At 52.2% G+C, this 18,842-nt stretch overlaps 2 protein-coding genes across 12 annotated transcripts in view; one reads left to right on the top strand and one right to left on the bottom strand.

Moving 5' to 3' along the window:
• BLCAP (BLCAP apoptosis inducing factor) overlaps nucleotides 1-18,615 on the bottom strand; it is a 28,317-nt gene extending 9,702 nt beyond the window's left edge. Inside the window, exons 1-3 of one of the 9 annotated variants that reach the window (XR_009535153.1) lie at nucleotides 18,419-18,609; nucleotides 9,955-10,073; nucleotides 3,063-3,260 (exon numbers count right to left, since the gene is read on the bottom strand). Coding sequence is in view for 3 of the 9 variants with exons in the window: in XM_060122643.1 (XP_059978626.1) it covers nucleotides 9,634-9,897 (264 nt within the window). In the remaining 6 variants the exon portion in view is untranslated. Of the gene's footprint in view, nucleotides 1-3,062; nucleotides 3,261-3,930; nucleotides 7,944-8,146; nucleotides 10,074-15,016; nucleotides 15,172-18,165; nucleotides 18,292-18,418 lie in introns of those variants that run through there. The other 8 variants (XR_009535152.1, XR_009535155.1, XR_009535154.1 and 5 more) reach the window with 8 other exon arrangements.
• On the top strand, nucleotides 11,912-14,318 carry NNAT (neuronatin). 3 transcript variants are annotated; one of them, XM_060122723.1, is made up of 3 exons: nucleotides 11,912-12,067; nucleotides 12,997-13,072; nucleotides 13,307-14,318. In XM_060122723.1, the coding sequence occupies exons 1-3, from the start codon at nucleotides 11,996-11,998 to the stop codon at nucleotides 13,534-13,536; spliced, it is 378 nt and encodes a 125-aa protein (XP_059978706.1). In that variant the 5' UTR covers nucleotides 11,912-11,995; the 3' UTR covers nucleotides 13,537-14,318. The 3 variants fall into 3 exon arrangements, with proteins under 3 accessions (XP_059978706.1, XP_059978707.1, XP_059978708.1); XM_060122724.1 differs by having other exon boundaries at nucleotides 12,997-13,077; XM_060122725.1 differs by lacking the exon at nucleotides 12,997-13,072.
• Nucleotides 18,616-18,842: the final 227 nt, after the last annotated feature.

The raw sequence follows: 18,842 nt of genomic DNA, 5'->3' as shown, positions 1-18,842 counted from the left end.
CCGTTCATTACCTGTCCCTGCTCTTCTGTCCTCGCATAGCCCTCCTCCCTCCAAATGTCAGTGTGTAAGAAACAGCACCTTCTAGAAACTTCTGTCCTCTCAGGTCTCCCTTTTCCCTCCTGCTTTCTCAGCCAGTCTCCAGATCACCCCCACCCAGTTGGGCTTCTCCCCCTCCCCCAGAGTTGCTATGGCAGGGGTCCCCAAAGACCAGGTCCACGGGATGCTCTCACCTCCCCTGACTTCTGTGCATCTGGCACATAAATGGCCACCCTGACCTCTGGAAACGCTCTCCTCCCTGGGCTTCTAGGGCCCCCACTTTTTCGGTCCTCTCCTCCGGCCACTGCTTCTCAGTCTCCGCAGCAGCATCCTCTTCCTGCATCCATCCCTGAAGTGTCAGTCACAGCTGAGTCTGGCCCTGCTCCATGAACTCTGCACCTTCTCCTAGTTCTCCATCTACCCCCTAGGGAGATGTCCACACTTCCTCTGTGAGCTCCAAACTGGCATGTAGACTTTCTTGACAACAGCTCTAGTCAAGGTCACCAATAGCCATTATTCCTCCTTACCACCCATGCCCTTTGATCTTGCCTCTGATTTATACAGACAAGAGGACTTTAGGTGACAGCCCTTTCAACCTCTTTTCCATCATGTCTATCCTTGTTTCCTCTCAGCCCAGCCCAGAATTTCGTCCTGACTCAAATCATAGCCCTAGCAGCTTCTCCCCCATATTCCAAACTCCCCAGGACAGGTGCCATGCTGCCTGCTTTCCCTCCCCCTTTCACTTTCCTCTGCCCACCTTGTGGGGGCTTCTGACCCATCTCTCAAGGAACTGCCCCTGTGAGGCTCTAGGGGGCCCCTAATTGCTCCATCCAGGCCCTCAGTCCTTACTTAACTGGCTTTTCTCTTTTGCCAGCTGATTATTCTCTCTTGGAAACGCTCCACATCCCTGGGTTTCCATGCCAACACAGGCTCCAGGTGCTTTTTCCATATCTTTCTGCTTTCTCTTTTGCCTTTGTGAGCTTTTCTTTCTCTCTGCCCACCCTTAAATGGGGGAGAGGTTCTCTGTCTTAGACCCCCTTTCTCTTCTCAGCTGCCATTCTCCTAGGGCAGCTCACAAAAGTCCATGGCTACAACTGCCATCAGTCACAACCCAAATCTTTCATTCAAATCTCTGCTGGGATCCAAGCTCTCTCCTAGCTCCTCACAGGCCGTCTCCACCTGGATGCCCACCTTTCATTCAACTTGTCCAAAATTGAGCTCAACGATCCTCTTCTAGCCCCCCCAAGCCTGCTCTTTCTCCTGGGTATTCTCTTATCCGCCCAAGACACAAACAGGGGAGGCATCCTTGACTCTCTTTCTTTGATCCCAGCAACAGTCAGTCAGCAGCTTCTCCTAACTTTACCTTCTCTTCATCCTCTTGGCCCCCACCCTAATTCAGGCATTGCCCTCTCTACCTGGACCAAAGCAATCATCTCCTCACTGGTTCTCACACCTCCAAATGTCTCCAAGTAACCAGAGTCTTCATCTTAAAACAGAAATCTTACCATGGCACGTGCCCACTCAAAATGCTTCAGTGACTCCCTGTTGTCAAGAGGAAAAAGACCAAACTCTTCAATTAGACAGTCATGGCACTAGGTGATCTGGTCCCGCCTTCTCCATCCCCTGCCTCTTATTTCACACTTTGGCAACCCTGTCTATGAGTTCATCCATGATGCCTCTCACTTCTGTCTCCGCCCTCTACCTGAATAACTCCTACTCATCCAGGCACCTCTTCTAGGAACCTCCCTGGATACTCCCATAAAGCTTCACACTTGTACCACCCACCCCAGCTGCTCCATGCTTTGCATGTGTCCCAAGCATATCTCTGGCCTTCCTACTACATATCATTTTAGAATCTGTGTTTTTCTACCTCTTTGACTGTGTGCCCAAGAGCAGACAATATATCTTATTTTTCTTCACATTTTAACACCCAGCACTATGCCTGACACAAAGCAGACACTCAATAAATGTTGTATAAATATTAGGCCATTTGCCCTTTCTTGAAACTTTCATCTCTCTCCTCTCTTTGACTATCATATTACTTTCCAAAAACTTACACCAATTCACACTCCCCTTCGCACTTAGTGCCTCTTCCACTGTATCCTCATCAGCATTGAGTATTCTTAAACATTTTTCCCCTAATTTGTTGGTGAAAACTAGTGCTTCTTTTTTGTTTCTTATCTTTGATCTTCTGTTATTAGTGAAATTGAATATTTTTTCAAAAAATTTTGTCAGTTCTATTTCCTCTTCTGTAAGCTGTTTACATGAATTACATACCTATCTGTTGCATTTTCACTGTTAAGCTTTTGCGTGTGATCTCTTACACAGTATGGATCTGCAAATAGTTTACCCACTCTGCCTTTTGGTTCTGCTTGTGATATTGTTTGACTTTGGAAATACTTAGTTTTGATGTATTCAAATTGGTCGGTCTTTGCCTTCTTGCATTTTGTTGCTTTTTAGCTTAGAGGGGCTCCCCCTTTCAGACACTTTAAATATCCAATTCCTTTTCTCTCTGTTTTTTTTTTTTTCCTCTCTGGTTTTTAATGGGTTTATGTCTCCTTTCTGATCAAAAGTTTTTGAATTTGGGGGTGTGCTCTGAGGTGAGGTTGAAAATGGATTATTATTTTTCTTTCAATAGTCAGAGTTCCAACTTTGGACAAGTCTTCCCCTTGTGGCTCTGACACTGAGCTAAGTTATTCCTGGCTGATTATGGCATCAGGACCACAACATCCTCAGAGAATATGCCACCTGGACAGGGAACCAAAAGGCTATAGGAAGGTATGATTCTAGACACAATAACGATGAACTGCAGGGAAGCATTTAAGGGTGGCAGCAGAAAGTCTTTCTGCAAGCCCTGCCAGGACAGTGTGCGGAAAGACGGTTCACCCACTTTGCCAATATGAGTGGCTGAATCTAGCTGGCACCCAGCAAACAGTCCTGGAAGCTTCTGACTCTGCAAGGATATGTTACTCGGGGACCACAAGGGAGGGACAGCCCAACCCCTCCCCTCACCTGTATCAACCTACCTGCATAGACTCTGCCAGGACATTTCACCATCAGCAAAAAAATCTCTCAGCCAGTTCCTGCCACGTTCAGCTTCCAGGGGGCTGCAGCCATCGGTTCCGCCATGCTCCAAGATGTGGACTGACCCAGATCCTGGGGTCACCATGCCCCTTGTCCAATTACTGTTCTGGGTACCAGGGCATCTGAGGGTGATGCTAGAGCTAGAAAGGAACTCAAGGATTATCTAGTCCAACTGCTTCATTTTACACATGGGGAAACTGAGGCCCAGGGAGGGGAGGTGATTCACAGCCACCTGTTGCCACAGGAAGGATACCAGGCTATAGAGCCTTTTACAAGGTTCTTCTCACGTATCTTTTGTGACATATTAGTGTCTGTGATATCTGTGTGTAAAATATGACCCTAGAGGCTGGAAAATACTGCCACTTCAGAGGCACTAGGTGCCTCTGAAGAGGAGCCTTGGGAGGCACATTGAATTCCCGCACTTCTAGGAGAGTGAGGGCCACTCAGCTCCTTAGGGAGTCTGGAGATTGACTGAGCCTTCCAGCCATCCACGGCCCTGGCCAGCCAACCAGCAGGTTCTATCCAGGCCTGGTCAGACAGGTGCTGTGCCTGGTCAAGGGACAAAGATCAAGCCCCCACCCTCAAGGGTGGTTCAGGGCTTTGACAGCCAAGCTGAGTCAGGACCACAAGCAACAGGGAACCAAGGAAGGGTTATGTTTGTCTTCCTCCCTCAGAGACCCTCCCGAGTCTGCTTTGACTCTAAGACTCTTGACACTTCTGCACCCCAGAGATGTAAAGTTTATTCTTTAATGCAAAAAACCCTTTGATTAAATGCTTGCTTGTCTTAACATACTTTCTTTCAACCAATACCTTTAAGACTGAAGTAACAAGGATAAAGTTCACTGATATTTCACAGAAGATGGCTTTCGAAACGTTAAAGACTTCCTGGGCCAACCCCTCCTAGGTGAACAGATGGGCGTTGGGGGGCGGTGCCTGGAGAAGAATGAGCAGAGGAGAGCAAGGTCACGTGGCAAGGGGGTGGGGGTCAGGCCCAGGGCTCAGCTCCCCGCCCTGCCCTAGAGGGCGGCCACTAGCAGTGTGGGGCAGGGATCGGCAGAGTTTAGCTTCGGAAGAAGCAGTGAGGCGTCCCCCTGTAGACTCTCCACAGGTTGTCCAGGAAAAGAGGTGAGAGGCCAGAACCGCTCAAAGGGTTAGTCTGTGGAGAAGGTTCGTGCTTACCCCGTATCTGACAGGGCACTCTCAAACATCCCTGCACCAGTTCCTCATGAGGAGGAGGCCGAATGGGCAGTGATTTCTTTCCAAGAGGGAAAAATCCATGGACGGTCCTAGGCGAGCTGGTGGCCAAGCAGGGATGCAAAGCCAGGGTTCTGGCCTCTCAGGAAAGAGCACCGTCTAGGTGTTCCTCTCCCTTTTAGGATCTTGTCATTTCGGGGCTTGTAAAAAATAATTAAGGGAATTCATGTTGAGGTGCTGACATCCGGCCTCGCAAATGAGGTCTCTCCCTAACTCCACACAGCCCCAATGACACAGCACAGTGATCATGCGCCTGCAGGACTGCCTCGATGCCCTCCCCGCTGCTGCCGCAGGAGCTCCTCACGGAGGGCATGGTCTTATCAGGTTCTGGGCTGGGCGCAGGGCCTGGCAATGCTCCCTGCAGGAATGAATGAGCGGGAGAGCTGGACGATCATACCACATCCCTATGAAGCCTGAGCCCAGTAAGGGTCGGTGGAGGGTGGTAGGGCACAGAAGAGAGGCAGTAACATTTGTGAAGACTTGGCCTTGAGCCAGGCTACAGGGGGTGTTACCATCTCTATTTTGCCAGTGAGGAAACTGAGGCTCAGGGACGTGTGGTCAAAGAGGTGGGGGCATAGGGCCCGGGCTCCCTGAAACCTTGTCGCTCAAGGTTTGTCGGTCCTAAAGTGTCCCCCAAGTCCCCGCCCACTGAGCCGGAGAGAGAGACCCAGGGCTTCTGTCTGAAGCCTCCAGCTGCTGCTCGGCCAGCTCCTCCCCTTCATCTTGAGCCCGCTCTAATCAAAGTTTTTCTCGCGATATGGAATTCTCTCCCTGAAGCCTGGCAGACCAAACTCTGCCCCTCTTCTGGCTTTTAGTCAGGATCACCTTCCCTGGCTTGCTGAGGACAGCACTGCTTAGTTCCTCCCTCTTTTCAGAGCAGTGACCCTTTCTCCCTTTAGGGGGCTGGGGGATGAGGGGTGAGCTTTGCAATAGACGCCAGGAGACTGGGTTCTGGCTCCCGCAGCCAACTGAACACAAGGGATGCCCCCTCCCTGACCTCACTTCCTGCAGCTATTCAATGGGAGTCTCTCATCTTTCTCTGTCCTCCCTCCCCAGCCCGCTCTTTCTCCTGCCTTCCCCTCCTCACCCACCATGGCTCCTTGGATCTACTCCTCCCCATTCCCAATGATCTAGACAGGGCAGTGACCTTCTTGACAGTCCTGCTGCTGTTACTGCTCAAATGCTATCCTGTTCCCTACTGAAAAAAATCCCACCTTAAATTAAATGCTGTTCTGATTGGGTCACCCCCTACTCCCATCAGATCCTTGTCTGTGATGGTTCCAGTCAGTTGGAAACTGAAGACTTCTCACTCAGGACTGGGTTTGGGGGACCGCCACCAACACGTCAACCTTCAACCCCCCTTACTATCTCCCAATACAGCCCTCCAGGGCAGCCAGATACTGGTGGTCCTTCATTTTGCTTTCAGCCCAGTCTCTTCAGCTGTAAGCAGAGATGCTTGATTAGATGGTGAGAAATAACATCTCATTTGTTATTTCACTGCTCCAACATTTACACTTGTCCTCAGGTCTCAGCCTGAACATCAATCCTCCCCAGCCCACACCAGGTGCCCCCTAGACTGCTCTTAGGGCACCTGCCACAGTCCATATTATATCTATCTGTGGGATTTTCTGCCCAAGGTCATCCCCTTTCCCATTAGCTTGGATGACTCCCTGATGGCAGAGATGGTCCACCCTGTCCACTGTGTGACCCCAAGGCCTGGTCCTGTACAGGATTCTGACAAGTACCTCAGATTAAATAACAATGCAAGCCCCCTAGGGAGGTCAGGGGAGCCCAATCACTGCGAAAGAGAAAGTCTGCATGACCACTAGCACTCAACAGAGGGCTGGGTGAAGTCATCTAGGCAACTGGATCTCTAGGGAGAGGGAAGAGTCCAGGAAGGCTTCCTGACAGAGGCATATCTAGGCGCATGTGGTACAATCATTAAAGCATAAGGCATATGCAGGCTGCCCTGCAAGGGCAGTGCCACCTTCCCAGAGCTCAATCACCTTCCCTCAAATGCATCCAGGAGGACCCGAAGATCCTCGGAGAAAGGATTCCCAGTATATTAGGGGTAGGAAGACTGTGTTTGCTCCAAAGCCCACATCTTACCTACAAGGAAACTGAGGCACAGAGCAGGGCACAGACCAGTTCCTAAAGAAGCCCAGACCTAGGCCTCATGGGATCTTGTGGTTACCAGGTACCACACGAGCAACACTAGGAGCCGCGGCGACTGGCAGAATTGCAGGGTGTGGTTTTCTAAGACCTGGTACCCTGCTCTTTTCCAGAAGAGGTATCCACTTCTCATTTTCCTGAAAGGCATTTCAGGCAGAGGGGGCAGGGTGCTGCTGGTGCTGCCTTGGCAGGTGGAGAGCAGTGCTGGGCAGACAGAACGCTGATGTGGCATCACCTTGGAAAGGGTGGGCTGCAGGCTCCCTGCTGCAAAGGGCCACAAATCTTTCACAGGGAGGCCTGTTTGTGACTCTTTAGTGAGCTTGACCTATGACAGAAAGCTGCTTTCTGAGGGAGAGCAAAGTAAGCAATAATCTTGGCTTCATTTATCATCCAGGTGCCTCCACAGGAGAGTGTGGCCACAAAAGCCTTGTTTGTTTGTTTTGTTTTTGGAATTTGCAGTTGTCTATTTTCTTAAGTCTTCCCACTAGGCTAGAGTCATGCGCTCCTGGAGAGTCAGGCCTGGGTCTTGCCCCTGAAATCCCCAGCAAGCCCAGTACAGGGGCTCAATGTTTGCTGAACAAACCATCCTTTCCACGTGTAACACTCCTCAACTTGTCAAGACTTTGCTGAACCACAAAATACATCCAGAAACGCAGGAAACAAAAGAATGCAGAGGTAAAAACACAAAAGCATCAGATAGGGAAAATACCCAGCAGACATAATCAGTAAGCTTGGTTCTCTGAAAACACCTTCAAAATGAACAAACCTTTGGCAAGTTTTGACGAAGAAAAGGAAAAGCACTGATAGGCGATGGTGGGAATGAAAAAAGGGATACACTGACGATGCGGAGATTGCAAAGGGCAGGAGAAAACTACACAAAACTTCATAGCAATAAATTACCAATCTAGGTATAACAGATGACCTTTTATGAAACAACCCAAGCCCTTTTACAACAATAAACTCTGACAACAGCCCTGTGCCTTGGACAGGCAGTGTTCCTGTTATGTTTTCTAGAAGGAGAAGAGATGGAGAGGTGGACACCCAGCACAGGGCCCTGGCAAGCCACCCAGCTTTGTCTCAAAGGTCACGGCCATGGGAGCACGTGCACATTGACGGCACAGAACCACGCCACTCCCGCACTTCCAGCCATCGCCCGGAGCCCCCTACGTGGACGGCCAACCTTATTTATTTTTCCACTTGAAATGCCATAAGGGGTTTCACTTTATTTTTACTTCAAAAGCAGCACCATAAAAATTCTTGATGATTAGAGCTCCAGCTGTCTTAAGTTGTTTGTCAAGGGATCGGTTACTCAAATCTCCTACGGAGGGAAACAGTTTCAGGCGAGAAGCCATGGGAGCTGAGAAACGCAAATGTCTCATCTCTGAAAACTTTCAGACTCCCTCCTGTTCACCGCCTGGCCTGCCCCCTGCTCCCCCGCCCCCAATCCCACCATCTGCTCTCCAGAGAGCAGATCAAATTTTCAGCCTAAGGTACTGTGGCGCCAAGGCCTCAGCCCCTCCATGCTACCCGCTGCCCCCCACCAACTCAGAAATCCAACACCACGACCCAAAGGGACTGCAGCCACATAAAACCACAGAGGAAAGTTTATAAAGCTTTATTAAACATTTCAAACAGCTGTGCAACGAACACACCAGAAATAAAAGCTCCAGAATAGCAGTCCAAATGTTCCACAAGTGTGGCCCCGCAGTCCCGTCCCCTAGATGGACTGCCTCCAGTTCTGTCCTCTGCCTGGCCCACCTCCCTCCCCCTTCAGGCAAGAGAAAGATGGATGGTTTAGACTGGAAGGACTACCATGCTGATCCCCAGCGGGCAGGGGCCAGGAGACAGTCTCATGTGCCAACACTTTTACTGAAGCGCAGAAAAAGAAAAAAGCAAGTGACAGTCACAAAGTCTTCCCGTGTATTCTTCGTAACGTATACAGTCTATACGCGCAGGACCGGAGAAGCTCCTGGCATGAGGACGATGGCCACCGCTCCCCTCTGTCTCGTCTGAACCACCTCGGAGTCCAGTGTGCTGGTCACTCTGCAATCCCCATACTAAATACCAACTGTAGCGGCCCCTACAAGCTAGCTATTGCTACACCTCAAAATCACAACACGTTCGATAAAGCTTCTTTAAAAAGGATTTACACATGTACTTGTACACGTACGTATACACACACGCGCACGCACGGCACACCACACCAAAAAATATCCAAACACCTATCAGGGGATCGTGGCTGTTATGAAACACACAAGTACTCTCCCATTCACTCGGCTGGGGACTGCTAGATCTACGTAAACACACCACACATCAATCCTGCAGAGCATGCATGGGAGACAAAATGAGGCCCCCTCCTTGCGACAGTTGAGACAGGCAGGAGGAAGGGCAGAGGAAGCGAAGCTGGGCTGCTGAGCAGGAGCCCAGACTCCCAGGTGAAAGAGCAACATGTATCTGTTACTTCTTCCTTCAAAATGACGTGGGGAAAATACTGAAGATTTGTGGACAGCAGTCAAGACACAATTCTGTCTAGCCTGCTGGCCAGGGAAGAAGAATGAAAAAGCGAGGCTCTCGGGCATCAGCAATCTCTTTATATTCGAGATAAGTGCAAAACTGAGCCCTGTCTTGGACAGGTGCTCCCCAAAAAAGGAAAGGGCTAAAGAGAACTAACAGGAAGCCAAGAGAGGGACGGAGGAGTCAGTAACACTCTGACAAGGAAGGGTCACAGAGGTGACAATGAGACTGGCATTTTATCTGCCCGGATCATGCTGGGGCAGTTGACCAGGATGGGTGCAGGCTCCTCGTGGGAATGAGGCGAGGGGGGTGGCCATCCTGCCAGTCAGGGGCCAAGATGGGGACAGAACACACACAACCACGAGACCACCCACGACTACAGGACTCTACGATAAAAGCACCGGTCAGTGCTATTATTCACATTATAAGGATAAAACGTCACAGGCCAGAAAGGCGCCATCAGGAATGTGGCCCCCGCAGGGCCGCGGGATTTGAAACTCCAATGCTTTATGACCTATGTCAATGCCTCCCCTCCCGTCTTCTGCTTCCTTGGAAAGCTAACTGGGCTGGCTGTTAGGTGCCCACAACGCCGGGGTCGTGTGCCGATTCCGGAAGCGGGGAATCGGAGCAGTGGTACAGGAAACAGTTTCCCCAGCAGCTATAGCAGATGAGGAACAGGGCTGCCAGGAAAACCAAGGCACAAATTGTGCAAGGCTTCCGTTCCAGGAGGAAGCTGAGCAGGTAGAAGCCCATGAACATGGAGTGGCTGAACCACAGGGCGGGGTTGAGGGGCTTGGGGATGAGGAGGACGGGCAGCAGCCACTGGAGGCAATACATGATCTCTGCTGGACAGGGCCTTCGCCAAGGCCACCTGGCACCGCTGCAGGAACCGACCTAATGGGAGCCAGCGGGCGCGGGCGGCTGCCCTCTGCTTTCTTCAACCCTCGCTCTCCAGGAGCTGAGCCGCTGTGGTCTCTGGCTGTCAGCCCGGGATCACCAAGGCAGCAGGGATCCTGAAGAGAAAAGTCAACACAACAGACAAACAGACACGAAACAGACAGACAGACAAAAAAAAAAAAAAAAAAAAAAACAGGAACAGAATGTATACTTATTTGGAAAAATGGATCATGGTTAACAACAGCAAATGTGAATGCCCTTTCCTCCCTGCCCACCCATGGAAGTCTACTCCTCTCCAAGTCACCCTTTCCAGAAGCATCCTGGGTGTCTCCCCTTCTTGGGGCTAGGCCAGAGGGCTCTAGGCAGGTCCGGCACAGTGGCCTGGCTTTGCCTGGGCCCTGCCCAGCAGAGATCATGTATCGCCTCCTGGGGCTGCGGCCCGTCCTCAAGGGACCCAGACCTCACAATACCGCCCTGTGGTTGCCACCGGACGGCCATGGGCTCCATGCTGTGACCCCTGAGGAATAAGAAAAGGATTCTGTATCTAGTATCTCTCACAGCAGGTGCTCAGTGGAGAGTTAAAGTAGTTAGTGGCGCACTGCCGGCGGGAGATTGCCGGCAATGGATCCTTGCAAGCTCTGGGAAGGCGCCGCGGCAGCATCACCGAATATTTTGTTTTAAGATGGCAGCCTAGAATGAGCTTGCCTTTTTCAAATAATCCGGCGTCATTTTATTAAAATCGGCCAACTTCTTCGAAAGTCAATGTAGGGGGAAAAAAATCACCATGCTACTTAGTCCAAACTGACCTCTCTGGGTTGCCTTGTGCTCTCCATCTGCTGCCGGCACTGTATAGAACTTGACTTCTATGAGCTTTTAATCAAAATTAATTTTCTATTCACATAGGGGCAAATGCCAGTTGGCCCCTGTGCCAGGCAGTTTGCTGGAGAGAAGTGGTGCTCTCGAGCAGCGGGCCACCGGTGCGCCAGGGCCGCGCTCGCAGACCGCATTCCGGTCTTCGAGCCGCGCCAAGAATCGGAGCGGCAGCAGCCACGACCCTCTGGCGGCGGTAGCAAAACCCTCCTCCAAGCTCCAGACGCCCAGCGCAACGGGTACAAAGAACCTCGCTGGCTGAGGAAGACCTACCAGCGCCTGGGGGGTAGGGGAGCAGAGGTTGAATTACCCGCCTAGCAGAAAACTATCCCAGAGCGCATTCAGACCACTTCTTTGGAGAGCTCATCCCATCCCTTCCGTGCATACAAAAGGCGCCATCCCTCCTACAGGGTAGACACCCGATGACTATCGCTTTTGCACCTAGGGCTCAGTGCCCTGGCTCGGCTCCCTACAGCTGCCACCGCTATAGATCTAGCAACCGTAAGAAGCGGGATACGGGCATCAGGGAAAGGTTCCGCGCTCAGAGGCTCTCGCAAAGCAGAGGACGTGGTCTTCTAATACATCGAATATTAGAAAAAGAGTGCTGAGCGGGGGGGCCTGTGAAGCCAAGGCTTCTGGAAGGGGCACCTGTTTTTGCTCCGCGGGGCAGATGATCCCTCTCTAAATTAGGTCCCTCTGCTTTTCCATCCTTGCCCAGGTGTGATCTGGCGTGGCACCGGACACTGGGCTCGAATTTGCAGGCCCGGGCTTGGAGAGATGGGCTCCGCTACTAAGGGGTGCACACCCGTACTCTTACCCTATGCGCTAACTCAGAGTTGCATTTCCCCTCCATTTTACATTAAAATTCAAACGCGGGCACAGCGGAATCTTCTGGAAAGGGGCTAAGATGAACTCAGGAGGCGGGGGTCGGTGTGGAAAGAACAGATGGATTATTTTTTTCCCTCTCCTGACGAATGAGGAGCGCCCCCGGCCACCCCTCCTCACGGACCCCCCCCCAAGCGCGCATGCGCACTTGGGCGGTGGGCGGATACTTAAGGCGCGGCCACCGCGGCTGCGGCAGTGCGCCCAACAGCGGACTCCGAGAGGCGAACGGACCTCGGAACCGGCAGCACTCGCTCTCAACCACCCACCCACCACTCTCGGAACCATGGCAGCAGTGGCAGCAGCCTCGGCTGAACTGCTCATCATCGGCTGGTACATTTTCCGCGTGCTGCTGCAGGTAAGTGTGCCCGGGTGCTGGGTGGGAGAGGGTCGCGATGTGCGCCCCCTGAACCGGCAAGCCCGCGTCACAATTGCCGCATCCCGACCCGTCCTGTCCTGATTGCCGCGATCCCTGCCCACCCAAGTGCCGCGGCCGGCACCGCACGCCCCCGCCCGTCCCCTGCGCCCTCCTCCTCGCGTAGACCCTTCCCAATGCGCCCGCCCGGGAACAAAGAGTTGGGGCGCGGCGGGCGCCAGCCGCGGACGATCGCCGAGGCTCTTAGCGACCAACGTGGTAAGAAAATACCGCTACGTGAGACTCGACCCCAGGAGGGAGGCGGGGCACTTCTGTTTTGCGAAAAGAGACTTTACCGCTCACACAGCGGAATTTTTCCGCCTTAAAAAAATTGCGCATTGCGGGGAAATTTTCCTTTAGAAAATATAGTACTTGCGGGGGTGGGACAAAAAATAAGTTAGAAAAAGGCACTTCTCAGGGGAAAAACAAAAACAGCACTCCGCAAACAAGATTATAACAAATCAGAAAAATTCGCGGGAAAAAATGAATTAGAGAAAATGCGCATTGCAGGAAGAATAAATCAGACAAAAGCACTTGGCAGAAAAAAATGCATTAGATAAAAAGCGCCTTGCAGAAAAAATATTAGACAAAGGAGCTAACAAACTATGAATCGATAAGAGCGCTTTGAAGAAAACAATTAGAGGAAAAGGTTCTTTGCAGGAAAAATAGAACAGAAAAAAAGCACTTCCGAAAAAGGACAGTTCGCTTTATTAAAAAAAAAATCAAATAGAGGCAAAGCGCTTTGTGTAAAAAGAAATAAATCAGAAGAAATTGCTTTGCCCATAAAATCATCTACCCTAAAAGCACCCCTTGCAGGAAGAATTCCCTGCTAAAGGAATCCTTTGCCAAAGGAATCGCATATTTCCTTCAAGGTGTTCCTGGAATGCTGCATTTACTGGGTAGGATTCGCTTTTCGAAATCCTCCAGGGACACAGCCCATTGCGAGAAGTGAGGTATACCTAAGTTGTGGGTCCAATCAGCTTGCGGCCATGCAGCCTTCAGCACAGTTGGAAAAGCTCCAGCTGCCCTGACTCGTGGACAAGCTGCGCCCGCACCCGCCTCTCCTCATTGGACAGGCGGGCGGGGCAGGGGGCGGGGCAGGGGCGGGCACGGCAGCACTACAGACACGCTGCGGGTGCTCGCCTCTAAGGGCAGGTCCTGGGTCTCTCTCTCTCTCCACAGGTGTTCAGGTACTCCCTGCAGAAGCTGGCGTACACCGTGTCGAGAACCGGACGGCACGTGCTGGGAGAGCGCCGCCAGCGGGCCCCCAACTGAGGCTCCAGCCCCCTCCCCTGGGCGGCCCTGTCACCAGGTGCTCCTGTGCAGTTCCACCAGCATGGGAGCCAGTGCCGCGCAGGAATGGGGCGTCCCCTGTGCCCTCTCGCCAGAGGAGCACTTGCCAAGGTCAGTGAGGGGCCGGTAGGCTCCCGAAGAAGCAGCACCGACAATGACGACAACACCAGATCCCTTCCCCACCCCTTTGCACCCATCCTACTGCGGGTGGCGGTAGAGGGAGGAGGGGGGAATGGGGGGAGCAGACCCCTGAGATCTGGGCACAGGCAACGCATTCAGATCTGGACCAAATCGGGACAGCGCCATCCCAGCCCCACAGCCACGGCCATGCCAGCAGGCCGCACCACAGAGATCCAGACAACCACACCAGCCAGCAGAATGGACATTCCAACTTCACCAGCCGAAGCCCTGAATCTCCGTGCAGCAGACAAGTGACAACTGCGTGCCTGTGTGGCGGGGCTGGAGGGCAGAGGGTGAGGGAGGAGGGTTAAGAAACAGAGCGGGGCCCTCTCACTGTCCCTTGCCTACGGCATGTGCATTTCAGCCTTGCTGCCTTTGCTCCCTCAGTTCCTCTTTCGCCCCACTCCCACCCAAAAGAAATGTGTCACTCAATTTGGACCTACTGAACAAGAAAACGAATCCCATCTTTACCAAAACACCTTCTCCAAGCCCCCAACCCCTCACTGATCTTGCATCCCCCAGGTCTCACGCAATTGTGGTCAATATTGTGGTAATTGCTAATTGTAATGATTGTATAAGTGTGCATTAGTTGTGTCTCCCCGGCTAGATTGTAAGCTCCTGGAGGACAGGGACCGCCTCTACAAAAAAATTAAAAAAAGTACCTCCCCTGTCTCGCACAGTGTCCCAGGACCCTGCGGGGCGGTGGAGGCGCACCAAAAAGTTTTGTCTCCTGTGACTTCTTTTCCGGCTTCAACACATACTTCTAAGACTGGGCTGATGTGCACTGTACTTGGGAGAGGGACGGAGGGGAAGCAACAAAATGGGAATAAACCTTCACACACCCAGTTCCATCTCAACACTGTCCTGAGATAAAGGACCGCATGCCCGCACCACCACCCAAAGAAAAAGGTGGACATCTTCACTTGTGGTCTCGGAATAAGGGACCACTTATACCTGCCCAAAGGTGTGGGTGCCTTCAGTTTTCCTGGAATAAGGGGCTCTGGCAAGTAATCAGTGGGAAAGATGGAAGGAGGGAAAAGATAGGAGGGGGGAAAGTGGGACGAGCCCTCAAAACGGAGGTACTAGGGACCAAGAGGGTGATCAGGAATTCAGAACACAGTCTTATCTCCATCCAAAATCCCCAAGGAAATGAGCAGGGCGGGTGGGGGAGGGTGGGGGGGCACTGGTTTGGACAATGACTATGGGGTAAAAGGTGTGGTGTGGCACCTCCCCCACCCAGCTCATCCCTCCCAGCCCTATCACCTCTACCAGAACCACTACAAGGGCATCCTGCCAGGCCCGCCTACTTTCCCAGGGTCTCCTCCCCCACCCTCAGGAACCTCTCTCCAGCTCACTCTCCCCACTACTGGGTCCTCTGCTTCTCCCAGCACGAGCCTCCATATCCTTAAGCGTGCTTACCAGGTCCCGGGCCCTGGGCTCTCCCCTGCCATCATGCCACGGTGGTAGGGTGGGCTGCCTGCTCGGCTCCCAAGTTCTCTCTCCCACTCCTCAGTGAGTCAGGGCTTCTTTTACGTGGGGTCAGCTGACTGCTTCACCAAATGGCCCTGCCGCCTGTTCAGCCTTGTCTCTGGCTTTGTGTGCCCCTGTCACCACACACCTGTTCCTGGGTCAACATCCAGGGTGTGAGTTGGAGGGCTATAAATCTTTCTGCCACTTCCTCAAATCCCTTAGTCACAGTTGTCACAAACAATTCTGGAGCACAAAGGACCTCAATCCATTGAACCTGATGTTACCCGCCCCTGCGCTAGGGTCCTAGCGTTTCTCAGCCCAACCACTAGCACCTTTAGAGGCACCTATAACTTCAGTTCAAGATAAGAGAATTATGGAGGTGGAGGGTATAGACCTCAATTCCAGTATTGGCTTTGCTATCAGTCAGCCCAGGGAACCTGGTCAGGTCACTCCTAGCCACCTTCAGTTCTCCTCTGTAAAAGGACTGCTAAGATCCAGTGAACCCCAACATACTAGAAACATTCTGCCATCAAAGTGGCAATCAGGACTCAATGGGACTAGGGTGCGGATGGGCGATCGGAGCCTCATCTTCCTCAGGCTGGGTGGTTCCAGCCCCTACTGTAGCCTATTGGTGGGGTAGGTCTCCTCTTGCCCCAGGGTGACTCAGCAGCAGGCAATGCCCACACCTCCCTTCTGAAGCCTGTATCTTGGCAAGCCTCAAGACTGGGAGTTTCTGTGGTTTTCCACACTAAATGCAGAGAACCATGAACATATTTCAACATGTGTTCTCAATAAAGGGTGCCCCTCCCCTCAGAGCCCTCAAGGGGTGTACCCACAGCCCCAATGCCCCAGATGCTCTAATCTCAGCCCAGTTATAAGGTAGCTGGGTTCAGGGGGACAGGCTGCAGCAGCATTGAAGTGTCTGGCTGCTCTCGACACTGTAGGCCCCCTTTTAAAAGGCAGGAGGCTGCTGGCAGCCCCAGGGCTTTCCAGATGATCTTGGCAAAGTCCAACTGCAGGGCTTTCTCCATCCATCCATCAGCAGGGCTCTGAGTGGGGCATGATGAAATGACAGACTTCCAGGCAAGGGCTGCCCTGATGGGCTGCACCCGCATGGGTGGCTTGAATGTGCAATGTCCACTCCCCCCTTTCATGCCCCATCCAAACCCTCATGTTATGGCAGGAAACACAGTCCACCAGAGAAGATGGAAGGAATGTGTTCACTTTCTATTCCTGTGCAATGCTTAGAAATCTAGTCCAAACACATCTTGTTTATAACATTTTTTCCAGAAGCAATACCATTAAAACATTTTATTCTGATAGAGAGCAACAAAAAGAGTTGAAAATGACTACAGTTTTGTTGCAAAGCCCTTAGTCCACAGGCCCCCCCTTTGCTTAAATTTTCTCTACCACATCCTCAAGACTTTGCCCCCACGAGGCCAAGGATCGAGCAGTTGAGTTATGAGGGAACTGGAATGGCTTTGTGAGACTCCAGCAACAGGCAAGACTCTTGGGACTAATGCCCCCAAAGGATGTTAGTTTCTTAGCCTAACCAGTTGAGGTTAAACCGCAGAGGGGTCTAGGTACCATGACTGTCGGAAGTGTGTGGTGCTATGTGACACTGTTACCTCTACCTGTGGAATATCTGGATTGCGAATGAAGGACAAGCTTCTTGAGCTTCCGCTGCAGGACAGCAACAGCTTATTGCATGTGGGTGGGGTAGGACTGGATGAGGGAGCAGGTGTGCTGTGAGTCATTTGCCAAACATTTATTTTCAAACTTCTATCTACTCAGAAGCCAGTACCCTACAGTGAGATTCTGAATTTGCAGTGAGTTTTCCCCCAGAGATTTAAACGTGCACATATATACAAAACATTAGTCTAACAACAGCCTCTTTTTCCCTGGAGACATCTGATTTCCTCTATATGCCCCAGAGACATGTCACCATCTTCTCTGGTTATGATCCTGCTTCCCCTCCGCCTCCTTTTCTCCCTCCCACGGGGCCCATTCCCCAGCAGGATCCAGATTCCAGAGCATTCCCAGAACAGGAAGTCAGAGAGGCAGGCAACACATGGTCCTTGGTATATCATACAGCCACAGGCTTGAAATGGAATGCATATGTTTCAAAGATAAGAGAACAACAACAGAAAAAGACAGCCAAACCCAGCCTTCCAGATTCCTCTTTGAAACAACATGTTACAGATAAAAGGTTAAACTGTTTTTGGCAGCAATTCTAACAAGACCAATTTCAGATACGGAAGTGATCTGGTCACTGGAAACCGACCAGGGCTCGGCAATCTTTCAACAGATTCGCTGACATTAATTAGTCTCTGATTTAAAACAAACAAACAAACAAACAAGATCTAACACTTGGCATTAGCACTTAAGCTGGAACGTGTGTGTGTGTGTGTGTGTGTGTGTGTGTGTGTCTCCTGGCTTTAGTGTTGCCGTCCAGAAGGCTGAGGGGATGGCTGTACCATGTCAAGCAGGGCAAACAGAAGCTGTCCCCAAAACACCAGTTCCCTGAAAGGGATAAAACATGATCCGAACCTATAAACAGAAAGGCCGTTTCTTTCCCAGCACAGACCCCAGTCTGCCCCAACATTTAGCGTTGAAAAGGGACACGGAGGCCTGGAAGGAAATTAAATAAGGTGTGGAAGAGGGAAGGAAAAAGCAACTGTCCCCCATCCCCCATTCTTCTCTCCAGGCCATTAGTGTGCCAGGCAACCCATTCCTTCAGCTGCCATTGAGGGCCACTCCCCACATATACTGTAGGAAAGGGAACGGGTGTCCGGACTTGGTGTAAAATTAGAGAGAGTAAGAAGCACCCGCGACCCAAAGCAGAGCGTCAACCTATCACCCCAGACACCAAGGCGGGGACCCTGGGAGGGAGACCCTTTTCTCTCCTCTCCCCCACGCCCCTTCTGGTTTAAAAAAAAAAAAAGGTAACTTAAGTGGCGGGGACAGAGTGACAGGCATCTCAGAAGCTGGGCCCCCTGCCACGTGCACCGGGGCCGGAGAGAAGGTTGTCGCACCCCCAGCCCCGAGCTCCCCAGCTCTGCCTGCCCCATCCCAGAAGCAGACAGGCGAGTGCTGACCTTGGAGGCCTGAACGAGAACCCAGGAGTCCAGTGCCCTGCCCTCGGGCCACGAAGAGACCCCCAAGGCCCAGGCTGGGGGGCCAAACAGGGCAATCACGTGACACCGGACAGGGGCGGCCCCCAGGGTGCGCGGAAGGAAAACCCCAGAGAGGGACCGGACGACGCCTAAGGTGACCCCGAAGGGACAACATGGCGGCGCGGCCGCATTAAGGGCCTCTCATCCCGCCCCCAAGAGGCCGACGCCACGGTACCTGCGAGCCCTGCCATGGCGCCGCCGCCACCGCTGACGCCTTCGTAGCCGCAGCCTGCCACCACCTCAACTCGCCTCCGACGCCGCAGGAAGCAGGGGAGACGCCCCCTTCGTCTTCTAGTCGAGCCGACCGAGGACCCCTCCTGGGGTCGGGCTGCCTACGGCAGATGCCTGATAATACGACCTAAATTGGGGGGGGTCTTCTATGCCCTATATCCTCCTAACGTGTGCCACAGATGACCATTTGAAGACTTTTTGCTAATGTGTTCAGAAATCTGGGGGTTCTGAAGTCTTCAAATCCGAAGAATTTTTGATCAGGCGCATCCAGGACAGCTCCGAATCACGCCCCCCCGCCTTGGTCCCCTCATACATATGCAGTGGATTGTGATCTTTACACATTTAGAGCAGAGGGGGCGTATCCTAGT

The sequence above is a fragment of the Lagenorhynchus albirostris genome, chromosome 15, assembly GCF_949774975.1.
Source record: "Lagenorhynchus albirostris chromosome 15, mLagAlb1.1, whole genome shotgun sequence".
Classification (NCBI taxonomy): Eukaryota; Metazoa; Chordata; class Mammalia; order Artiodactyla; family Delphinidae; genus Lagenorhynchus; species Lagenorhynchus albirostris.
This window is presented reverse-complemented; position numbering and strand designations above follow the sequence as displayed.

Bases quoted from the DNA above. Each gene is read 5' to 3' on its own strand.
- NNAT (XM_060122723.1), top strand. From the start codon at position 11,996: ATGGCAGCAGTGGCAGCAGCCTCGGCTGAACTGCTCATCATCGGCTGG. The intron at 12,068-12,996 runs GTAAGTGTGCCC...ATTTCCTTCAAG, and splicing joins TTTTCCGCGTGCTGCTGCAG to GTGTTCCTGGAATGCTGCAT. The intron at 13,073-13,306 runs GTGAGGTATACC...CTCTCTCCACAG, and splicing joins GACACAGCCCATTGCGAGAA to GTGTTCAGGTACTCCCTGCA.